This window comes from Aptenodytes forsteri, unplaced genomic scaffold (genome assembly GCF_000699145.1).
Source record: "Aptenodytes forsteri isolate BGI_AS27 unplaced genomic scaffold, ASM69914v1 Scaffold151, whole genome shotgun sequence".
Taxonomy (NCBI): domain Eukaryota; kingdom Metazoa; phylum Chordata; class Aves; order Sphenisciformes; family Spheniscidae; genus Aptenodytes; species Aptenodytes forsteri.
Window position 1 is genome coordinate 2,876,688 of NW_008795939.1, and position 17,666 is coordinate 2,894,353.

A 17,666-nucleotide genomic window follows, 5' to 3' on the forward strand; every position below is an offset into this window, starting at 1 on the left:
TAGTTGAAGATGTCCCTGCCCAGGGCAGGGGGGTTGGACTAGATGACCTTTAGAGGTCCCTTCCAACCCAAACTATTCTATGATTCTATGAAAAACCCATCAGCACTAAGAGAGATCAGTGGTCTCTTACGAGGTTTAATTTATGAGTTCCAGTTTCATCATCAGCCTCTTAAATTTTTTAATTCTTGGAGATATTGAGCGTTCATGATTCCTCTCAGGTTTAGCCGTGGTAGCTGCAGGAGTTAATCACATTTTAGTCCTATTGCAGCTAAGTCTCACAGAGTTTATGGATCTAAAGCTTTGTCTTCCTGATTGTGGGCTTCTCTGCTGGGGTCTTTGCTTGGAAAGACCTGGAAGAGGAAGCCTCACAATCATGTGCCTGCTTTTCTCCTAGCTGGCTGATTAGCAAGCAGTACACTATGCAAACTACTTGAGGTGACGGAAGAGGAAGCAGTCTCAGACTTAGAAGACAAAGAATAAGCTTGGATGGCCCTGGGACGGCATGCTTCAGGGTTGCTTTTATGGAGAGTATATTTTTTGGAAGGTTATTACTAATAAGTAGTAGTAAGATACTAAAAAGCCATTCAGGGAGCTACACGTGGGGAGAGGAAATGCTGGTGAAATCATGTATCTTGGACCTGCAAGAGGGGAAAGAGAAGTGAATAAATTTATGCTTAGTGAATAGAAGAGCCGAGATCAGGAAAGGTGAAAAAAAAGGTATCACTGATCTTTAAAACAGCATGTGATGACTGTCAGTGTAAGGTCTCCCTTGTGCCTTGATCTTCTAGAAAAAACAGATAAGAAATCAAGTCACAACAACAGACAGTAGCTCATGCTTGTTTTGTGTTGGTTTCTGAACCATGAGCAGCCATAGAAGCTGAGGAGACAGTTCCCCCAGCCTCAGAAGAGGTGATACCAACTTAACAGAGGAAAGTTTCCACATAAGTCTGTCAGAGCTGAAGATGTCACTTGAGTTAGAGAATGCCATTTCTTTTAAACCTCTTGAAAAACCATTATCTGATGGGAGAATTGAGAGGGATAGTGTACTTTTGTTCTGAATATACATAAAAGGCAGCATGTTGCCAGGAACGCTTATTTTGTGCAGTGTTCCGTTTATATTCTTATGGATAAGTTCGGCTTTAAACTTGGAAGATGAAAACAAAGGTTGTTTTGAGGCTTCCATTGATCTTAAAATATAATTTTAACCAATGTGAAAATAGTCTTGGACCAATTTATTAAATTATTTCTCTTAACATAGCTTCAGATCTATCAGTACCCTCCTTGCTAGCTTTTGATTGCTTTAAAAGTTGTAGTAAGCAACATTGTGGTTATAGACTACAAGACCTTGTTGTTCCTGAAGGAGTATCTCATGACTTTTATCCGTGGATGGTGGTGTCTTTTTGCCAGTAATGATTATCTGAGGAAGTGATGTCATGCTGAAAGTACTGACTTTTGCAACTTCTAAGATGCTGCAAATTAGATTGAGGGTTAAAAATGTTGCTTTCGTAGTCCTATGGTAGAATTGGTACACAGCACTCATTTGTGCTAAGATGAATGTTTGCAGTAGCATTCAATTTTTTATCGCTGCAGTTTGGCAAAGTTGATCTTTTACCTGATGCACAGATCTCAGATTGTCTGTCCAGCATAGGATGAAATGGTATTTAACCTGCTCTCACTTGTATAACACTGTGGTCATCGCTAAGCTTTTAATAAAAAGTATCTGTGTTGTTGATACAAGAAGGTTTCCTGTGTTAAAATAGAATGGGGGACATGCTACCTAGCTGTCTTGTGTAATCTATTAAAATACAAAGACATTGTGATTCTGGCACCAGATAAATACCCAGTTCAAACAGTAAAGATGCTTGGAGTAGGAGATGTTGTCCATGTGAACAGGTTATGTGAGTGTGATCTTTATGTGTCACTGAATTATTTTAGTGGTTATCACTGGGGAATGGGAAGGTAAATAATCCAGTATTAATGTACTGAGCTGTGTCAGGGATAGCATGTACCTGTTTATGTGCTTCCCTGTAGATGTCCTTGGCTGGTCAGTTTTGCACGTGGCAGCTTTCAGATCATAGCTCCTGATCTATGGTTTGGAGTTACATCCATGTGCTTAGGGGAGTTGCTGCTTAGACCAATGGTTCTAATTTTCCTGTTAACTTCACCTCTAATGGGACAGCCCATACTATGTGAATGCAAATACTAGGATGGGACTTCTAACTGGCTGGTGCAGATTGTCTGCAAGCCTGATCTGTTTCTATCTATATCAAATTTATGCTGTTTTTTAGAAATGTATCATAGAATCACAGAATATCTCGAGTTGGAAGGGACCTGTAAGGATCATCGAATCTGACTTGTCTTTGGGAGAACAGATTACTTACATGGATAAGAATATTTGTTCAGAAAATGGAGGATTTCGTTTAGGAAAATAATAGCAAATATAGACTCATAGAATCATAGAATAGTTTGGGTTGGAAGGGACCTCTAAAGGTCATCTAGTCCAACCCCCCTGCCGTGGGCAGGGACATCTTCAACTAGATCAGGTTGCTCAGAACCCCATCCAACCTGACCTTGAACATCTTCTTGTGCTTTCTAGTAATAATTAAGAGTGACATTTTAGGTTGTTTTTGTTATGTTTTACTCCCTTTACGAGTTTCCAGAATTACAGGAAGAATTAACTGTCCAAATATATTCTACAACTTTATTAATATAAATTTATTTTATTATTAATAATTAGTTTGGTAATACATGATTTGGTATTGGAAGGCGCCTCTTCAAAAATCATGCTTTCACACTTTTTTTAATGAAGAAAATTCTTCAGACTGGTGAAACAAGATGTGGACTATGACTTGTCTCTCATCAGTGTGTGTTACATCATCAGAATGTGAAGCACAGACTTTCTTTGCTGTTTGTTCTGGCCAATTTCGGCCTTGAAATCTGTGAAGTAGAAACTTGAATAACTTATTAAGAGAGCTTACAGGTTGACTTTGTATTTTAACATTAGTAGAATAGCTGTCATTTTATTAGAAAAACCCTATCACAAAAACACTTCGCTAAAAGTCACAAATGAGAGATTAGGTAGTGAAATGGGGTAGTTGTGTGGAAATGAACAGATTCTTACTCAGGGAGAGGTAGAGTCATTAAAATAAGCAACTGTAGTGCATGAAACAAAAATATATCCTCTCTGGAGTGACCAGAGAAAGGCAGCGTGCAACAGAAACCCCTGAATGCCTTCAGAAATTTGATTTTCATCCCTTTTCCCTTGGGAAGGAGTTGGCAGTAGCTAATAGGTTACCATGACTGTATGTTTTTCTTAGGCAGAAATATTCTGGAAGAAACCAGCAGTTGTTTGGAGGGATAGTATGTTAACAGCCTGACCAAGAAATACACCCTCTCACTGTTAGTCTGCTTACTGTCATATTAAACACTCAGCTTAATAAGCTCCATCTCAGAGTTCTTGTTAAGCTCTTGAGAACAGTCCAAGTAGATGGCCTGTCCTTCCACAGTCTGTTCTGGATCATATGTGTTGATCAAATTCTGGTGTGCTGGAGTTAAAAAATCAGTCCTCAGATGGCTAGTTGACCTGTTTGGATTACGAAGAGATGGTCTCCAGAGCTTTCTTGCTCTGCTATGTTCTCTTTGTATTCTGCTCTTTATAGCTGTGCTTTTCTTATTTCTTCAGAAGTCAAGTTTAGGGTTCAGAAACTTTCAACCTTGGAATTCTTCATTTTTTGTGTAATTATTCTGTCTCCATTCCTGAAGAGGTAATAAAGAGAGGGGGCATGATGGCACATACAAATGAGTGAAAGATGCTGGGTTGGTTGGTTTTCTTTTTTTAGAAATGTGAATTCTTCTTTTCCTTTAAACAGCTGTTAAGACAAGAGGGTTTTCTGTCTTTGGTAGTTCTCCTGCCAAATGATTTTCTGCAGATTTTAGAACTGCAATATACCTGTGTAACAAGGCTACAGCTAACATGTGAGTTTAACAAAGCTACCGCTAATATGTGAGTTGTAAAAACAAGTGTGCTTGTAAAATCTTGTAAAAACAAGATTTTAGTGCTTGAGAGAATGAATTCTGAAGACAACACAAAAAATTTCTTAATTTTTCAAAAGAAAACACTCATGTACCTGATGACAGGAATAGGTCTGACATTCATCACTGTAACTCAGATGACTCTTGAGGATCCTTGCTAGTTCTATATGGGAATAGTGTTTTGTGGAATATGAGCAACAGGAAGCAAATTGTTTCATAGGTACAGAATATGTAGATATAGAACAGCATGTTTGAACTGGATTCCTAGAGGTGGGTGACTTTGTAGATTTAATAATCAATTTGTCAGTTCATTCGGTTTCCTTCTTTTTCAGGGCTGAGTCATTTGTTCTGCAGTTGTGATGACTTCTATACACTGAATAATTCTAAAAAAGGACAAGCTCATGAATTTTATTTTCATTCTTTAGGGTGGCAGATCAATCAGAAATGTATGCTGCAGAAGAACAATATGACAAAAAATATATTGAAAAAAGGAAAATGGAGACAGTTTATTGCTGGTGAAGGCCTACAGCTTAAATGAACATATCTGTTCCAGACAGTGTACTCTTCAGAAAGCTGTCTGTCTTTCCCAATAAACAGGAATGGAGAATAGGTGTCCTGGTTTTATTACCCAAAGGTATTTTGATGGCTGTGTTCCATATAAAGGAAAGAGAACTAAATTTCTTCCTTATATCCAGATAGAGGTAAGATTAGACACAGAGAAAGAAGGTTAGTTTAAAAAAATTGCACATTTATAATTATTGAGGATAATATACTAATTATATACTTCTGTTGAAAGATTAAAATTTTATTTGATATCCAGAATCCTAATTCAAAATAACAAAAAGTACATCAGCCTGTATACAACAACAACAACAAAAGTATTTAATTGCATATATTTGGTTCTGAAACATCTGCCTTAGCATCAGTCAGATATGTTTCTCAAATTAAGAAGCATAGCTCATTAAAAGAAAATAAACTGGAATGTTTCTGTGCAGGTAGCTTGACACTAACTATGTGCACAAGAGAAAAACATCATGTTACATTTTGTGTGTGCAATTATGAAGAAGGTAGGCACTTCCCTGCAATATTTTGCTTTCACACAGTTGGTCTGTCTTTTCTTTTCCTCATGTTTGGAAGGCTCCTAATTTTATTAAATGCAGAACAGACTCAGTTCCCTTTGCAAGTGAGAACAACACAAAGTCCTCAGTGCTTCACCAGGCGTGTTCAGCTTCTGAAGAGTCAGGGTGAAAGCCACTTACTTTGTCTAGTTACTGCTTTCAGCTGAGCAAAGAAAAAAGGGAGAATTAAAATTACAACTTGCTATGTATAGTTTGCCGTGTGTATTTCCACACTCTTTGGGACTGCTTTTCTTACTAGATTCGTGAGGTGTTTTCAAAAGCTTTTTCCACGTATACATGAAGCTGCTTATCTGTTACTTTGCTGCTAAAGGGCCTTCTGTCAGGTTAGATCTCATTTGGGTTCTAAACTGGGGCCCCTTATGTGACACAGATTTCTTGGCTTTCTTGGGAGCTATGAAGCCAAGGAAACATGTCTGATCCCACAGTAAGTGCATTCCTTCAGCCAATGGCGAAAAGTGCTGCAACTGAGGACAAAGCCTGGTATTTAACCTGTTTTTTGAAGTGTCTTGGTGATTGGGCTTTGTTTTTTCTCATCATTGTGACTCATTGCAATTGCCTTCTAATGTGTTACAGAACAGGAGCAAACGCCTGGAGAAAGTCCATGTTGTTCTTGGGAATAAATCCTGTGATTTGGATTCGCTCATTTCTACTCTGGCCTATGCCTACTTTCTAGACAAGGTAATGGAAAAAATGAACCGAGTGGTCTTAACTCATTTGTTCCAGATTGTTACAGACATCTTATTGTTAAGTCAATTGAAACATACTGTAAAAACATTATTCTGGTCAATGATTTTATTACAATCAGAGGTGAGGTTTTTAAATAGAAACAATCTACATTTCTTTCCATACAAAAATTAACCAGTGGGTATTAGGTGGCTTATTCAGTAACAGCAAAAAGTCACCCCTGTACATCATTCTTTCTCCTTTCTCCTTCCTCCTTCCTCCTTCCTAGTTTCCCAGTGATTCTGTAGGAGGCAAACAGAGACAAAAGAACAAGAAAAAAAGCAAAAGACGTTTTTTAAAAAATGAAGTAAAAGGGGAAAAAAACAAACAGAAAATTCAGACTCTTTCTAATTGCTCACTCTGGTAAAACATCTTCCTAATAAAAAACAGGTTTTATTTTATGCAACTCTGACAAACGCACACCTATGTTACAGGTCAGTCCTCCTGATGTTCTTTGCTTACCCGTGTTGAACATACCAAGAAGAGATTTTAGCTACTTCACAGAGACGAGATTTATATTGGAGGAGCTGAATATCCCGGAGTCATTTCATATCTTCCGAGATGAAATCAATTTGCACCAGCTGAATGCTGAAGGGAAATTGTCTTTAACACTCGTAAATAGCAACATGCTGACAAGGTATTGCATTGTATGTACAAGATGGCGTATGTGGGTTTGAGCTGTTTTAAAACCTGTATTTTACATTTTTTCTGCATTAATAATGGTATTGCTATGTTAACACAGACAAAAAAAAAAGGAATTTAAAATATATTTTGTCTCCCATTATGTCCAATAAATGTAACAAACTAAATAGTCATATATCCATCACTTTTAATGGAACTCCCTTTTTTAAGGACCTTGTATTTTCACACAGCTTAGATTAGATATTTTAATTTAGTTTAAATAGCCTGGAAGTTTCCTGTGACCAGTAAAGAAGAGATCAGATTTTTTTCCTGCTTCTTAGTTAGCTTTCACTAAGGGTATTAAGACTATCACATTGATTTGGACATGGCCAGCACACTTGCACACGTCCTCTTAAGATGGCTGCTAGATTATTGCAGTCCTTACAAACTACAGCATTTTTCTCAAAATGTCCTCAGTGCCAGAGGCTCAGAGTTGCTCTGTGGAAGACCATAGTCCATATACGCATCCTTAAGAGGGAATATTTACAAGCCTATAGTGAATCTTTTATAGGGAGCCTCTTTATAATGGTCTGCCTGTCTTGCCCAGAGTGAAGGATGCTGTTTACTTCCAACTCTCTTTAGAGCTTCATTTAAGATAAGTAACATCCTGTTGTGCTATGGCTCCATCCTACTCTGAGGGGTTTATAGATTACAATAAAAGTATGGAAAATCTAAAATGAGAAATATGCGTAAATCTCATAGCTATTCATTCTTTAACTGCAGTCAGCTCAGTACATCATTCACTTTTTCAAAGTAAAAATTATCGGTAAGATTTGCTTTTTGTTTACTACTGTCTCTTCCTGTGTTTCTTCCTTCTAAAGAATTATGATTAGCATTTTATATTATTAAATAGAGTTTGGCTTTGTCATTGCTATTATAAGCAGAAACATAAAGTGTCTAGATGCAAAAAAAAGATCTTTTGTAAGTTTTCAAAATATTCAATGGGGAAAATCCCAAATCTCTCCTATATAGAGAGTGATTATTTTCAGTACATGTAGAAATTTTTAAAGATTTTGATAATGGAAATGCAAACATTTAAGTCTTAGTACTTAACGATGTATCAAGCAATAAAACCACTGTGAACATTTCATTAAAAAAATTACAGTTTTAGGAATTAATTGTGACATTCTTTGGCTTTATAGCAGACTTCAAGTAGCAATAACAATAGTATTATAGTCCAGAATTTTTGTAATTTTTTTGCACTGTTTTGCTGGATTGTCTGAGCAGCTAGAAAGAAAAATATATATAACTTTTAAATTTGCTTGATAGTGAGGATAAAAGTTTGGAATCAGCTGTTGTCAAAGTCATCAATCCAGAGGAGCAATGTGACGGCAGCCTGGAGTTACAAGCGTCTTCTTCCTCTTTAGTAGTAAAAGAGATTCTTCAAGAGGCACCAGAGTTAATCACTCAGCAACTGGCTTATCTCCTCAGAGGTGAGAGATTACTCTTTATATTAAATACTGAAAGGTTTAATGGAGTGTTTCTGAATCTGCTCATGCAGAAAGAGTGTGATCCATTCTTTGGTGTTAAATCCCTTTAAAGACCACGGGAAGCTTCATAAAAGAAGCAGGGAGTAAAGAGTTTGTTAAAGAGTAACATTATATTGAATATTAAAAATGTGCATTTAAAAATAGGCATGAGAGGTCTTTGCTGTATCACTAGACAAGAATATTAAATGGAGCTGTCGACACACCAGCTGGGTAGCTGGAAAAGCTGTGCAGTTCGTCGGTTCCAGGGGCTGGGGAGGGGCGCCCGGTTCACCCTCGCCGGCCGGGGGACAACAATATAGATTGGAATCTAATATTTACACGTTAAAGCTTCTCCTGATGGCGGTACCTTTTTACAGAATGATGTTTTAATGGCGTGATGTGAAACTTTTACTGTGTAAAAAAAGCTGTAACCAAATCTTCATTGCACTCTCCTTTTCTTTTGTATCGTATACCCGGTAGAGTACAAAGGATGGGGCTTCAATAGTCGGAAGTGTTTTCATTTCTGTCTTCATGGTTCATCATTTGTATTAGTTTCCTCAGTTTATTTGCTGCAGAAGAACTCTTCAGTTGGAAAGAAAACTGGGGTTGAAAACAACTGATTGCTGCTTTTAAGTTATTTACTTAATTTTAATAGTGTTTAATGAATTTTAAAGGGTTTGGGTTTTAATTGATGTGCAACTGTTACATGCCCTTTTAAGAAATTAATGTGGGCATGTTTAATGAGGATTATGAAAACTTGCCTTCACTTAGATTTCAGAAGCTACTGGAGTCTTGGCTTGTCATTGTACTCATCACTGTGATAACTAATGTAATGAGCATGTTATGAGAAATTACAAAAGATAATTTTATTTTTTTTAATGTTTCCATAGAAGAAGCATTAACAGTAACACAGCATTTAGCCTACTCTTTTAGTATCTTTCCATGCTAATAAGCTCTAGTAAACCTGCCATGAAATATTTTTGTGCGCTCCAGATTTCTGTTGAGCAGCTATCCAGGAATCTAGGCAAATGACCAAGCATAATAATTGATTTTGGAGGCATAACCAAAAAAGACTTTTGGGGATCTCTCAGGATACCTGTTTGGTGGTGGAAAGAGTCAGGAGGCGGTGCTCTGAATAATGAAGAACAACATGGTCAAGTACTATACATGGTTGTAAGTGTCTGCATGTTTTGGCTCTCTAGTCTGTATCCAAATTAAAATAAAGTGCTTTTGTTAGAGAAATACTGAAACTGTTTGCATTAGAGATCACACTTCCAGTTTTGAGGGAGATAGTAGCTAAAATTTATTTATGTTAGTAACTTCATTTTAATTATTGTGTTTGGTAGCGCATGTTTGAGGAGCTTAGTGGATATAAGAGTCCCTGCATACCTTCTCTTGCATGGTATGAAAAGTGGTTGACAGAGCCTAAACAACAGAACACAGCTGTGCTTGTGACTTGATGCTTTTTTACTTCTCCCAGCAGCGCAGTTTGTACGTATAGAAGGCTAAGCAATACAGTAAGTCCTCTTGTGGGTCTCTTAAAATAGGAAAGGTTTTCTGTACTTAAGAACCTTGCATTGCAAATTCAGAAAAGTCAGGGAATCCCATTACTGGTTTTGATAAGATAAAAAAAAGAATCCTAGATATAAATGCATGTAGATGGCAGATCAAACTACAAGCAGTCTGAAAATAAAAGATCAAATACAACCTACTCAAGTCTAGCTTTTGTGTTTCTCTGTATATATTATGGCCTTTTGTCAAAGTCCTTGCCCATAAAATATAGCTTCTGAAATTCATCTCACCTGTGAGCATAGGAAATAAAGGGACCACATATCATGGTCTGGAAGGAGGGGTGGCTGCTTCATGCTCACTACCAGTGAATGCCTGTGTAGAGGCTTGCAGGATGGCCCCTCTCTGGTGGCACCCCACGGGCATAGAGCCAGTCAAAAGGTCCTACTGGGTTTTTCCCACTTTGTTACGTTACTTCCAGTGTAAATCTGTATACTGTTAGTATGTATAAATTTCAGGGGAACTTCAGAACAGAAGGCCAAAGTGGAAGTCCGAGTACTAAGAATTAGGATTTTATTTTCATAAAACAGCTGAGAGATTCTAACATCTGAGTCTCTGAGCTGGGAACTCAGCTTTCATTTTCTGGCTTTCCAGGGAGTATTTTGCTAGAACACTTGTAAGATAATACAAATATCTCATGTTTTAATAATTATTGCGTAGTGGCTGTGACAGCTTCATTTGTTGGCTCTTTTTCAGATGTCTTTTTTCTCACAGTCTGTTAGCAATTTTTTTTATTTTAATAACAAAGGCAGATGTTTATAACTTGCTGTATTTCAACTTTGAACAAACTTCACCTGCTCTTCTGTGTTTAAAAAAAAAAAAAAAAGTAAAGAGAAAAGACTTTTCCTGTGGAACTGAGCATTATTGATTTAGGCAGTTTAATATTTAAGGACTTTTTTTCAGCTGAATGCTTTCCTGGTATCTTTTTCTCCCTGTCAGACATGTTATAAGTTAATTCTACCCTTGGGCTTTGAATAGAGCCTGCTTGGAGAGTCAGAGTGTTGTACAGCCATATTTGCCTTAAGTTAGAGCTTGTGCTGTCTCTGGATTTGTGCCAGAAGCAAACAATTATAGAACCTGCCAGAGTCTTGGGCCTGTATTATTTTATTTCCCCAGAGATGTTTACAAGGGGACTGTTGCCAAACTCAAGATCCATTAAACTGCTGAATCATTACATTTTCTGTGGCAGCCAGCTGGCAAGGATGTGATTCCAAGCACTCACTGTCAGGTACCTTGGGTCAGTGCACTCTCAAAAATGCCTCCTTATGTTTGTTTGTATAAGGCCTTGAAGGATGCCACAAGGTGCAGACTGCAACATGTAAATAGAGACAGATTTACAGCAAGAGCATCAGCAATTTTTTTTTTTTAATGTGAATCTGCTTTTGCTAGTTATGAGCTGCATACTTGAGGTCTTTTCGTGTCCTGTTGGGGCAGTCTGACTTTCAGTAGAGAAGATTAGTTTGATATTCTAGCCACCCAGACAAATGTTAAGAAATGTACTTTTAAGGACTTTGGGAATGATGCCAATTTTTTTTTTTTTGTTGTTCTGTCTTGTACATCAATCAGATGATTCACATGTTCCCTAATTGGTGCATCCTTAACATATATGCCAGACAGAAAGGAGCATTTTGAACTTGCACTTATTTGGACTGATACTTTTGTTTTTATGTGTGGAAACAGTTTTCTTGGAGGCAATGCTTCCCCCCGGCCTTCCCCTCCAAATTACATTTTATTCCAGCTTTGTGGCTTTCCTGTTAATTACAGTGAAGACTGCTTGCTTGGGTCCATTTTACAGTTTTGGTTTGTGGTTTTTTTTGGGGGTGGGGCGTGTTGAAGTATGCTTTCCATGAGGCACTGTTGGTTTTCCCCTTTTCCCTGTCCTGTGTTTTACCAGGTCATGGAACAAAACCTCAACAGGAGAAATGCCTATATTTTCATTGTACTGTTTCTCTCAGCCATAAACTTATAATTCAGGAGATGCTTGTGCTATTCTTAATGTTTTCCCAAAACGACTTCTGCCTTCATTAGATCATGTTTAATATTAATGCACAGCAATTGCTTTTGGCAAAACTAGTGCTCCACTTCCAAACTGCTTTGCAAAAAAGAATAAAATGCACAAGTTTTCAAGAGTCCTAGCCTATTTTCTAGTGACCTCTCCTTCGGAAAAAAATATCTGTAATGTAGTGTGATGTACACAAGAAATAATATTGGATCTTGTATTACCTATTACATATTTCTTTTTCTGTGCTTGTCAGCAGACAGAGCAGCCTCCATTATGCTTTCAGAAACCCTGGGGGAGTTGCACCAGCACTCAGTAAAATCTGTAGGAGATTTCTGAGCCCATGTATCTCTTTTACAGCAGATACTTAGAAAAGAGCGTATGACTAAATGGACTACTGACCTTTGGCCAAGCAAAAGTACCTTGAGTGAACTGTTTTTCTAAACTACCTGGAATCTTAAACCTCACAGGGATGCTGAGGATGCCTGGAAGAGAAGATGTGTGCCTTTCTTTCCTGCTCATGAGCATAGTATTAAAGAACGAAGGAAGAATAAATGTTGATCTTAGGGCTTGCTGACACCCTATTAATTTGAGAAGGATCCTTTTCTTGCTTTCACTCTAGTGGAAAAGTTAGCAATTGCAAGCACTACAGTATTGCTGTGACAAGTGGGAAAACTAGCCTTCAAAAAACCTTTCTAAGATGTCTGCCTACAATGAGGCATTATTTCAGGCTGACTGTACTTCATTCTCGTATTAAGTGATAAATCTCTAAGTTTGCTTTGCTCTTTGAAGATGTCACCCCTGATCAAAATATGCAAAAGGATTGACCCTGAGACGAACTGAGCAGTGAAAGGCAAATGCTTCCAGTTAGATGCTGCAGTACAGTGCATCTCTAAACACATTCTGATTTTACAACTTCGCAGTAATGTCTGTGTCCTGCTAAAGGTGAGAACAAATCCCAGACGGCCTTACCGTTGAAGAAACCAAGAATTTGTGACACGTGAACGCAAGAGACAAATGCACACTGGCACCTGTAGAAATGCATGGTAGGCTGCCGTAGTATGTCCTAGGCAATCTTTCCATCCCTTTTGATTGGGGGATAGATAAATAATGTAAAAGTTTCCTTCCACCAATCTGTGTGTTTAGGAGAATTAAGCTAGTTTTATTGGCATGAGCAATGCTACTGCAACACTACAGTAGAGCTGCTTTGGTGTGAAAGAAATCCATGTGTTATTTTAGCAAACAGATACCTACGATGATTTTTGGTGTTGCATAGCTGCTGTGGTTCAGGCACTTGTTAAAATCACAGCCAGATACTGACCTGGCTGTTAGAATCTGTCTTGGTGTAACCACAGCTTTCTGCTGCCAGTTCTCCTATTTCCTGCAGTTGGAGAAATAGAAAACTCTTCCTCTTCTTCGTTCAACTCCTTTCCTGTGTTGCTTCCCAATACACTTTTGCTTGGCTCTAGAAGGGCTGGGCTACATTGGGCCTGGAGCTAGTCAGTTTAATTTGGTGGCCCAGCCCTGAACTTTACAGTAGAAACTGCCTGTGCTGGATGGGAACGTTACCTGTTTGAAATACTGACATAGAGAAAAGGTTAATTAAGTAATTATTTCATTTTATTGTAATAGTTTGGGAACTGTTTCTGTGAGAAACAGGAAAAAATACTTTTCCTTAAGTTCTGAGACTCAGAAACTGTCTTAATTTGACTGTTTCTGTACGGTTGAGCTTTTATTATGTTTTAGGAAGGACATAGTTCTGCATTTGTCTTATAGCTTAGTTGAAATCCAGGACTGACTGGATAAAAACTGTGGTGTAGTTATTGCTCAATTCACAATCAATCCTATAATTAGGCTGGAATGATTTGTGGCATATGGAGCTAAACTGAATCAGAAGTTGCTGACCTGACACCAAACCCACTACATAGTAGTTATTTCTGTATAATTAGGCAGACAATGAAGCTCACGTCATGTTCCCTTCAGTACTGATGAGCTTGATTGGATATACAACTCACACCTCTCATTTTACTGGATTTTCCAATATGTTTGTGTTAAGATTTTTCTCTTCTTGGTCTTCCTCGAATACTGTCCCCACTGAAGCAATAGAGCTGTGGTAGAAGTGTGACACATTGTGTGTCTGAGGACCTATGCAGATGGACAGACTGCTTAGCTCATCCTAGTGCCGCTGGGAGGCTGTGCAGGATATGCTACAGCCTCTGGTAGGTAATTGTATGATGAATTTGAGCACGCATTGTAGGTCCAGTACTTTCTGCTGGAGTCTCCATTTCCTTTGTGTGTGCATGAGCAATTTCCCTGTCTGCTCCTGGAGGAAGAAAAAAAGGGTGCTGAAAAAGCACAAGATTGCTATTGCTAAGATAATTCATGCAACCTGGTCCCTGAGCTGCCATTTATCCAGGTGCAGCTCTGTGCTGACTGGGAGTGTGCTGTGGGCTGTCTAACTCATTCTGGTCACTGCCCTTCCCAAGGTATGGACAAGAATATGTGGCACAGGCACTGTTCTCTGGTTAGAGGTGGGAAAAACAACGAAGGGATATTGTTAGATGAATTATCCTGGAGGCTGTTGATTGAGAAACTTTCTTCATATAAAAGGGACTGAAAATAGGCCTTGCTAATACATATAGATATCTTGGGTGCTTTATATATCAGTTATTTACCTGTAGACATCTGAAACCTGCTTGCTGTGGAGCCATGTTTTGTGTACCTAAATTTACAAATGTCAATCTAGGTCAGTATACATGATTTTCATACAGTCTGTATTTCTTTAATATTTTTAATACTATCAAATAGGGCAGGAGCATTGTCTTAAAGTGATGATAAGACTGACATAAAGAAAGGGACAGTGAGAATTTAAAGAATATTGGCAGTTACAATATCTGTAACAGAAACACAGAATGGAATTTCATGTATGTGAATTTCCAGAAATTAGTATCTGATGGGGAACAGCTTTTGGCTTGTTAAGCATTACTTATTAGTTAATCCACACAGGATTTGTCTAATAAGGAGGTGTGCACTTAGCATGGCAAAATTGTTTTGTGTTGCAAGTGCTTTATGAATTTTGAAGAAATGCTTTTCGTTATTTTATGTGATGACAGTACAGGAGAAAAACGGATACATACTAGATGTTTGGGTCCTAGTCAGTCTAGTGAGATTGAGGGTGGCTCTGTCCAAGTTTTTCTTTTAATCTCGTGGCTCTGTGCTAAAGCCTAAACATGTTGGCTTACAATAACTATCTTATACTATTGTCCTGATTTGCTCATTGACCTAGCATGATGCAATGCAGTCATACACTTGTTTGAAATCCCTGTGCACAGTACAGTAATAAATAATTTCAATGCTGAAGTATAAGATTTTATTGTCCTTAATTTAGTGTGAGTAATTGGAAGTGAAGGCTATCTTTGGGTATATAAATAAATGGAATCCCAGTCTCCAGGGAATGAAAGGGTGACTTTAAACCTTGAACCGTCAGGAATGTTTCACATCCAGGATGGAATATATGCAGCACATAGTTGTCTGAAAAGACATCAAAATCGCCTCTGTATTGCAAGAGCATACCAATTATGGTGAAGTTATTTATTGGATTATGTTTCTCCTAAATTTTACAATTGAATGCAACATTTTGTTTGGCTGAGTGTGCTGTGCTTTTTTGGTACGCTAATTGACAAAGAATTAGCTGGAGTCAGTTACACCAAAATGACCAATGAAATAAGAGCATCTAGTCCACCCCCCCTGCCACATGCAGGGACATCTTTCACTAGATCAGGTTGCTCGAAGCTTCGTCGAACCTGACCTTGAACACTTCCAGGGATGGGGCATCCACAGCTTCTCTGGGCAACCTGTTCCAGTCTCTCACCACTCTCATTGTAAAGATTTTCTTCCTTATGTCCATTGTAGCAGTTCATTGACACATCTGTAGAAGGAAGGTTGGCAATGTGTATTTACTGTTTCCAAGCATACCAACACTTGGTCTAATGCTTAGAGGGAGGAGCAAGCCCTGGTGTCCCACTGCTCGCTAGTGGCCATGCCACAGAGCTGTGTTAGACCTACAGAAGCATGCTGCACACTGTGGCAGCACTGGGACCAGCCCGTTAGCTGTAGCATAGGGCCCTGACAAGCCACCCAGTTCAGATTTTAGATACTGCCTTCATGTTAGGGGGATGTTTCTGTGTGAAAAGCATTCAATGTTTAATTCAGTGAACTCATCAGTGGAAACAACCTCCAAGAAGGAGAGGGCTTGGATGGCGATACAGTAAACATTCTTGTTTCTGTAGTACCTTTTTGCTGTTTATAGGAGGCATTGATTTTTGTGTTTCAATTTTTCAGGAAGCATTCTCTTCAAGTGCATGTCTTTGGAGGCTGACAGAGTTACAGAGCAGCAGGAGAAAGTACTGTCAATCCTAGAGGAAAAGTTTCCAGATCTTCCCCCACGAGAGGAAATTATCTCTGTTCTCCAGGAGACTCAGTTTAACCCACAAGGTAGTGCAACTTGCTTCTATTTTTCAGACCTTTTACAAATTTAGTTATGTAACTGTATCAGAATATATCGGCTCATTGTGTGTAGTGAAAATAGTTGCAGCATGCTATCTTCGTTGACAGTTACATGTATTATATTTAATTTTAAATTAAGTGGCTTACATTCTGAATCATGGAATTGTGATTTCTGTTGAGGAACTACTGGACTCCTAAATAATCTTGTATTGCTTTTACAGATAAAGTAAACATTAATTTATTTTATATATTGCTTTTACAAGTGTATGCTAGTCAAGAATTTGTGTTGATGAAGTATAGGGACATAATCAATGTGTCAGCCCATGTGCAGAAATTGTGCTGCAATTGCCTACATGGTGTGGGAGTGGATTTTATCTTCTGAACCTTCCCAGATTTATCGAGGGCTGCGTGCAGGTGAAATGAATTTGACTTCAGACTAAGATTAAGGAAGCAGTGGGAAAATTGCAATTCTTTCATTTCCTTTTGCTAGAAATAGCTGAAAATAGTTGTCATTTTTTCAGTGATCAAAAGTGGGAATGTTTGAACCCAAAATTTGGTAGCAGGCTTTTGAAGGGATGCTCTGAAAGCCTGAAGAAAATTGTTGCAATAACTCTCACATTTTTTACTGCCTTTGTTAAATGGCATTCGCTACCAAGTTGTTACCAAAGAGTGAATACTGAATTACTGAGATATTTCTTTGTTAGATACATGAGGTATGCAGAGAGTCCATGGAGACTCATAGTCTTTTTTTACCCTCCTCTACCCGCCCATCTGCAGAATCCTCTCATCTGAATTCAGACCGTCAGCCTGAGACTGCTGCCCTAGCTGGTAGTTAAGGACAGAGTTTGAGGTGTTGCTTCCTTTGCTCTTTCTTTCAGTGAGGTCACAAGCTAAATTAGTTCAGGGCTATAAATCTTCATATAGTTCCCTGAAGTTCCTCCAGACATTAGTCAAGGAAGCATAGTTCAGAAATGAACTGAATGCAGCCTGGATTGGAGAGACCCAGGTGGCTTTTATGGAGCTCAGTTCTTAGTTCTGCCAGTTGCCTGGGAAGATGTTTTAGTAATGTTTGTCATGTACTTGGCCCACGAAGTTTACCCTAATATCCAAGACAAAACTTGGACAAGTAGATATAATGGATTCAGTCTGCATGGCACTGGTTGCCAATAATTTTTATGTGCCACATGAGGAGGGCAATGTCATACCCTCTCTTTTTTGTCTCATAGCTGCTGTTTGCTGTGTATTACAAGGTACATGTTTAGCACTGCATATATTAATGTGGCATTTGTATTAGTAAGGTGCTGTTGAGTTTCTGAAGTCCTCTGAAGGCACTAACCTCTGCTGAATATTTTACTTTATGTACCTATTATTTCAGGCAGTATTAGGACAATTCAGCAAAAAAGTTCTCAGTTTCATGCAGAAATAATGATTTATTGGCCTGACTTCATGAATTTGTTTGTTATTTGAGGCACAGTGGGCTGTAACCCACCAGGAAGTCTACAGGTTACCTGTAAATATTTTTAAAAGGACAGATGCATAAATATAATA

General features: G+C 38.3%; 1 protein-coding gene across 1 annotated transcript in view; it reads left to right on the forward strand.

Moving 5' to 3' along the window:
* Window positions 1–17,666, forward strand: part of PRUNE2 (prune homolog 2) — a 124,690-nt gene that overhangs the window by 4,224 nt on the left and 102,800 nt on the right. The window contains exons 2-6 of the mRNA XM_019473644.1: window positions 4,630–4,733; window positions 5,745–5,849; window positions 6,329–6,531; window positions 7,845–8,008; window positions 15,954–16,106. Of these exons, the coding sequence (XP_019329189.1) occupies window positions 4,630–4,733; window positions 5,745–5,849; window positions 6,329–6,531; window positions 7,845–8,008; window positions 15,954–16,106 (729 nt within the window). The remainder of the gene's footprint in view (window positions 1–4,629; window positions 4,734–5,744; window positions 5,850–6,328; window positions 6,532–7,844; window positions 8,009–15,953; window positions 16,107–17,666) is intronic.